Source organism: Rhamphochromis sp. 'chilingali', assembly GCF_963969265.1.
Source record: "Rhamphochromis sp. 'chilingali' genome assembly, chromosome: 2".
In the NCBI taxonomy this organism is placed as follows: domain Eukaryota; kingdom Metazoa; phylum Chordata; class Actinopteri; order Cichliformes; family Cichlidae; genus Rhamphochromis; species Rhamphochromis sp. 'chilingali'.
In genome coordinates, this window is record NC_137930.1 from 30,712,797 (window position 1) to 30,719,311 (window position 6,515).

The 6,515-nt window shown below is 38.9% G+C and overlaps 2 protein-coding genes across 3 annotated transcripts; both read right to left on the reverse strand.

The window, feature by feature from the left end:
- Positions 1-547: 547 nt before the first annotated feature.
- On the reverse strand, positions 548-1,332 carry LOC308392246 (heat shock protein 30-like). Its single transcript, XM_080875212.1, has one exon. The coding sequence runs from the start codon at positions 1,224-1,226 to the stop codon at positions 582-584; it is 645 nt and encodes a 214-aa protein (XP_080731338.1). The 5' UTR covers positions 1,227-1,332; the 3' UTR covers positions 548-581.
- A 1,044-nt stretch (positions 1,333-2,376) lies between these two features.
- LOC308392784 (N-acetyllactosaminide beta-1,3-N-acetylglucosaminyltransferase 2) lies at positions 2,377-6,472 on the reverse strand. 2 transcript variants are annotated; one of them, XM_080876011.1, is made up of 4 exons: positions 6,378-6,472; positions 5,770-6,020; positions 5,474-5,494; positions 2,377-5,241 (listed from the first exon to the last, which is right to left on the reverse strand). In XM_080876011.1, exon 4 carries the CDS (start codon positions 5,210-5,212, stop codon positions 3,869-3,871), a length of 1,344 nt encoding a protein of 447 aa, XP_080732137.1. In that variant the 5' UTR covers positions 5,213-5,241; positions 5,474-5,494; positions 5,770-6,020; positions 6,378-6,472; the 3' UTR covers positions 2,377-3,868. The 2 variants fall into 2 exon arrangements, with proteins under 2 accessions (XP_080732137.1, XP_080732138.1); XM_080876012.1 differs by lacking the exon at positions 5,474-5,494.
- Between the last annotated feature and the right edge of the window lie 43 nt (positions 6,473-6,515).

Below are 6,515 nucleotides of genomic sequence, written 5' to 3' on the forward strand. Positions count from 1 at the left end.
AAGTCTGAAATCCTGATAAAAAGATTCTCCAAATTGAGATATATGGGTATTGCAATAAAAAACAAATGCTAGTTTATAATCTGAAATCAAAGTTAAAACGTATGTTTTACTTGTTTTATATGTACATTATCCTATTTTTACATGTCTTTTTTTAAAGTGACACAGCCTATATGGATATTAATAAAAAAAGGCCACAGTGCAGTGACCGTGCTAACGACTGCACCACCATCATGGTTACTTTGAAGTATCTTTCTTGATAATCAATGTTCCTCCCACAGTCCAAACATATGCTTGATTGTAAGTTGTATAATATGAACATGGATGACATTCATTCTCTGTATGCCACCTATGGCAGCTGGGAGCTGGAGAACATGAATGGATGGAATAGATTATATTATTTATCACTTTCTTTTTCTATCATTTATGTGCTGTATTTTTTTAATGTATGAAATAGAAAAAAAACCCACACAACATGATTCAGTGTTTGTGATGTTTATTTATCATCAGATATAAATCACAATTACACATATAAAAAGAAATTAATATTATTTAAAAAAAAACACATTTATTTTACATTGGTATCATTTCATATCCATGTTTTCAGGTTTGTCCTGTGTGCTGCTGTGTGTCTCTGTCCTGCTGTCTTCTGCCTGTGAACACACACTCTGCTGTGCTTTGTCCTCTGAGCTCCTCTTGATAGTCAGCTCTCTCTCAGCCTCTTCAACACACGGAGCTTTGGCTGCCTGGATGTGGAGCTTCCCATCTGGAGACAGGTGACACGTGATGGTTTGAGGGTTCAGTCCTTCAGGCAGATCAAACTCCTGTCTGAACTCCTGCAGTCTGTAAGAGTACGAGCCTTTCCCATCCTCCTGCTTCTTCTTTGTCTTGCCACTGACTCTCAGCTTCCTGCCCACCTGCCTGACAGACAGCTCCTCTGGGGAAAAGCCTCGAGTGTCCAGCATCAGAGCAAACTTGTCTCCCTCTTTCTCCAGCTGGACGGCAACTGGCTGCACAGCCATGCTGCTTTGGAAAGGATCTGTCTCCTCCAGGATCCTGCGTTGAAGTTTATCCATCAGCTCCAGACTGCTGCACAGCTCCTGTAGGTTTCTCTGCAGGAGATCCTGCTGGTAGAACAGAGGCTTGATCTCTGGCCACAGACTGCGTACAGGCCAGTAGAAGTCCATGAATGGACTGAGTGCAGACTGGACTCCATGAGAGCACAGCATCTTCAGTGGGTTTAGTGTTGAGTCCTCTTCTTGTGAGATGAAACACTGTTCAGGTGTCTGTTGTCTTCTTGGTGTTGCTTGTCTTGCTTTCTGTCTCAGCAGTGAGACTGTCCCAGTTTATATATACTAAGTGGAGGAGTTCCAGAGTCTTCAGGAATTTTCTGGTCTCTCCCAGAGATCTCCACTGGGTGACGCTGTTTGACTGGACTAATGACATCACTCGTCAATTGCTCATCCATCATGTCTGACTTCTTTTCTGTGAAACTATTTGATAGGCTGCCTCAGTGACAAAAACATGTAAAATATATAAATGTGTAATAAGCTTTTACTTCAGATTATAGGTTTGCATTTCCATTTAATTGCAATACCCAAAAAATCACCACAGGTGACGGTTCATCAGGAATACAAACTTCACTTGACTATTCCTGTTGGATCAAAGACTTATTTTTGAATATCTTGTTTGGATTTTGTAATACAGGTAATTATTTGGTGTACAGTGTTTCCCCAATTTGACTTTATTTAAAGTTTATTTAAAACAATCTGTACCAAAAATTCTAGACAGTGCGTTTATTATTCCTCTTCCATCAAAATTTATGTTTTACAAATATTTTTATTCTACGTTTTTCCATGAAAGCTGCATTAATAAACGTCTTGAGCATACATCTGTAAATTCAAAAGCAACCTTGATATTGACCTTCTAAGAATTAATCACACAGTTTTTGATTTTACTGAGCTGATGAGGGTTCTTTTCTTCATGTACAGATGTTCTTCCTGACAAAGAAGGTTACAGGACTACTTGAAATATACTGTCATCAATGTACACAAATAATCAAGGATGTATTGTCTGTAACGTTGTGCCTTTTTTTCCTATGCGCGATCAATTTCCACTTAAAATACTAGTACTAAAAATAATACTAATATATAAATATAGAAGTATTCTCCACTGTGGTCAAAGAACACACAAAAATAAAAAAACAAGGAAAAAAACATCTGTCATTTCAGAATTATATCAACGATTATGTATTCACTGGAATGTCACCTCTATGCATTCAGGCAAGGCAATTTTTTTAACAAAATGACTTAAAACACACAGTTTAGCTTTTATGATATTTATTCATTATCAGATAAAAAATACTAAAGCACACAGAATCATAAATTATCAGCATTGTTGAGATGCAACAATGTTCAAGTGTCTGTTCTCTTGACTTATCCCTTCTGTCATTCTTCTTTCTCAAAAATAGGACTGTTTATCGTCTTTTGACCTCTTTTATAACTAAAAGAGGTCAAAATTCAGCAGGAACCTTCTGGTCACTACCACAGAGCTTCACTGGGTGGGGCTGTTACTCAGGCTTACTAACATTAAATCATCACTCCTGTGTTTTCAGGAACTTGCCTTCATTTGCGTCACTGCAACACTAGATGCCTGTCTAAACTATCATGAGCTAATATTGTCAGATCTAATCTGAGTATCATCTCAACAAAAGCACACATATAAACACATATAAATGTATATGTGTACACATAAACACAATTAGGGTGTTTGTTTTTATACAATGTTTTAAAAAATATATATTTTGTGTTTAGTATTCATCATCTTAACAATCTTTCCTGTCTTTTCTTTGGATGGACTCCTCCAAATGCATTACTCTGAAGCCACTGTCTGCCTATTAGTACTAAGATCAATAACTGAGACCAGACAAGAATGGGCTACTAATATAATCAAGAAGAAAGAAGAGACGAGCGCTGCTGATTTATAATGTGTCTATTAATGCACTTAAACTCTTACTGAGTATTTTATCTTTCAAGAAATGCTAAAGTTCATCTTTTTTATTCACAACCAAACTCCAGTGTTACAACATCTATATACCCATGAACATTGTCCATGTTTAAGGCAACTTATAGCGTTTTGAATAACAACTGCATAATTTTACTTTATCAGTGATTTTCAGATTTTCATGACTTGAAAGATGTTGTTTTATGCTTTATGATTTAATACAAGAAGTTGGAAGTAGTTAGCATCATAGATTGACACTAAAAAAACCATTTTTCTGGCAGCAGAGAACATAAAAAAAAAAAGACAAAGTTTTTTTCAAGGATTACAACCATGTAGATACACACCTTTCAAAGTCAAGCATTGCTTTTTTTGAGGTACAGAAGACATCACATGAAAATTATACATTTAATCAAGCTGTGTTGCAGTTTCGAAGTGAAAGTTAAACATCAGAACATTTTAAGAGAAACTGCTGACTTAAAGGGAAGAAAATAGTGCCAAGAAATTTAAGAAAGGGGAAAAAAAAAAAACTATGTTCACCAGCCATTGTATAAATACATCTAAATCATTTACAATGGTAAAATATTTTCTATAGTCAAGAAAATAAAACCTTTAAGTTAAAGAAGAGTAAATAAATACAAATGGTGAATAAGGGGCCAGAATGTATGCCCTTAATCTGTGATGCCTTATTAACAAACCCTCTTTGAGGTAGATTGGTCTTCTATTCAGTTTTTAACTCCACACAGGAAATGTCCATTATGTGACCTTACGTAATGTGACAAAGCCTGATTGATATGAAGATGAAGCCAGTGAGTGTGGTTGTAGCAGTCATCCTGTACTCACTGAGTCCTATTTGGTTGGCAAATGAGCCTTAGCATTGACCAGGCAGGTTCCGGAGCTTTTTCCACAAAGTAACCATCTCCTTGGGACTCCGTTTGTGAACAAGCAGAACAGATCTGTATGCACAAGGATTTTCCCTTTCTCCTGCTGGGAGGTCAAATGTTAAAAAACCCGGGTGATGGGTTGGAGAAAGCCCGAGTCTGTGCAGGCACATTCCAAGATACACATCATCAATAGGGAAAAGGTGGACCCTCTCAGACACCTCTTTCAAACGTAATGCAAGTGATCCAGAATACACCACCCCTCCTCCACCAGCATAGGGTGGATACACTCCTTTGTAGAAATTTTCTGGTATGTAGTATTTTGTGGACGGTTCACGGTTTGGCATTGCATTAGTAATCACGTCCCCGATGAACATATCCATCTCAGTTTTCCTTTTTAAAAGTAGCTGTAGTTTGTGTTCCTCCTCGTTCTTGTGCAGATAATCCAGAAGGGCATTTGTTCTGACAAAGACGTCATCGTCTCCTTTGAAAACAAAGATGGCAGTGGGACAGTACTGCTCGAACCATTGCCAGAACAGCAAGTCCTTTAGGGTCAAATTATAAAAAGTATCTCTGAAGTCCCACAGTAGAATATCCCCATACTTCAGGTTCTCTAGCTCCAGGAGATTTTTTAGGTCTGGGTGTGGACCTGTACCTGAGTCCTGCCTTCCAAGAAGAAAGACTGTGCGCACCAATCCACCTTTTTTATTTGATTCCCCTTCCACCAGACCACTGCGTCCCCATGTTTCACGGATTGCCTGCCTATTTTCAAAGTTTCCCACTTGAGATTTGATAGCCATGAGGAGCATGGGAGAGTCCAGATCAAAGCTACTGTTGTCTTTCCTACACATACCAGGTTGGTTGATAAGAAGGGGGTACTCCCTGTAATACATTGACCTGATAAATGCCCTAATCTGTTCTGGCAGCTTGTTTATATCTTGCATGTGAGGGACTGAACACTTGTATGATGTGTTGTCAGAAATACATTCATTGTTAATCTCTGATAAAAACTTAGCTTTGGGCTTCCTCTGTATGCGAGTTGTGTTTCCTATCAGTAGTGGATTGTGCTCACGGTCCCAAGCATGCTGAAGCTGGTTCCACAGAGCACTGTCCTCCAAACGAAGGTTCCAGAAAGGCCCGAGTGGATGGGAGGCCATAGTTGAAGAATTAGCAGAAATCCCTGGAGCAATATAGTGGATAGTTATTTTTGGCGGAGCGTAGGAGATGGTGATGAATATGGAGATGCCAATATAAATTAAAAGATGGCCAGTCATCATACAAGGCAGCAGACACAAGCACAGCAGTCTCCCATTGCGTTTGCAGCATTTTCCCATTGCCTGTGGTATACAAAGCAGACACACACCTGCACACAGAAAAACATGAGGCTTTCTTTTAAAGATAATAATGCAAAGCAGAGAAAGAAAAATGGCACTGCCTTCACTGTACAGATTTATACAACAGAACGAGTCTCATAAGAGGTTTTATAGCAAACACTGCCATCAACTCAAGGGAGGTTTTTTGTCTCCTTAGTGATGGTCCAGGGAGGTTTATTATCTGTTCTTCTCTACACATTCACAACATCATCTAATACCTACCTGTCGACAGGTACTCAGCCCCTGTAGGAACAATGTGGAAAATGTATTATGAAACAACAAGGATTATTTGCCTCTTTCATCAGTTACTGCTTCCATATTGTATTTGACTTGAAAAGAATGGCCTATTGATTCTACATCTATCTATCTAATTCCAAGGATGGATGAATAGACTAAACTTGCCTGCATCTTTTAGTCTACAAAATACACTTGTTAGAACTGCTACATGTGTTTCCTACAATTCTGTCAAACTCTTACAGGTTTAGGCAAGGGACGAGAGGAAACACAGAAGTACTTACAAGCGAGGGAACTTTCGTTGGTTATGGCGAGTGGGAAAAAAGGCACAGTCACCTGTGGTGTCCACTTCTTGTTTTAGTTTTAGCATCCGGCCTCGTCATGAGCTGGTTATTAAGCCGCAGCTGTGTAGCACAGTTTGTATTGTAGTGCATCATTTGGTCCTTCAGCGTATGGGACTTTCAACCGCAGCTGAGCAACGTGTCCCAGGTGAGTCCCATGCGCATCGAGCATGCGCTCCTTTGGCTCTTTGACGCTTAAGCATAACGAGGGGAAAAAAAGAACAAAGGGATCCACATGATTTGTTGTACTGTCTCCTGCCAACACATTGATTTTATTTACATGCGTTGCAGGTGTAGAGGCTATTTGCATGATGTAGCCAGATTGTCTGGACCCACCCAACCGCAAATTATAAATGATTAGTGGTTTAAGGTTTCACTTAAGTACACACACAGAATATATATATATATATATATATATATATATATATATATATATATATATATATATTCTGTGTGTCAGTATGTTTGTGTGCGTGTAGATACAGAGATACAGTTAGTGTACAAGTGTATTATGCAATTTTATAAAGATAATCAAGGTAACACCGACATACCTCCATGCATAACACTCTGTGACGGACACTGCCTCAGACCAATAGAGCACGCGTCTTGCAACAGGTTACGGGCTAAACAGTCGAGGGCTTTGGGGCTAAATCCCCGGATGTGACCAATAGAACCAGTTGGGGGGCGGG

Excerpts from the sequence above, each read along its gene's own strand:
- LOC308392784 (XM_080876012.1), bottom strand. The coding sequence starts at position 5,212 with ATGGGAAAATGCTGCAAACGCAATGGGAGACTGCTGTGCTTGTGTCTG.
- LOC308392246 (XM_080875212.1), bottom strand. The coding sequence starts at position 1,226 with ATGCTGTGCTCTCATGGAGTCCAGTCTGCACTCAGTCCATTCATGGAC.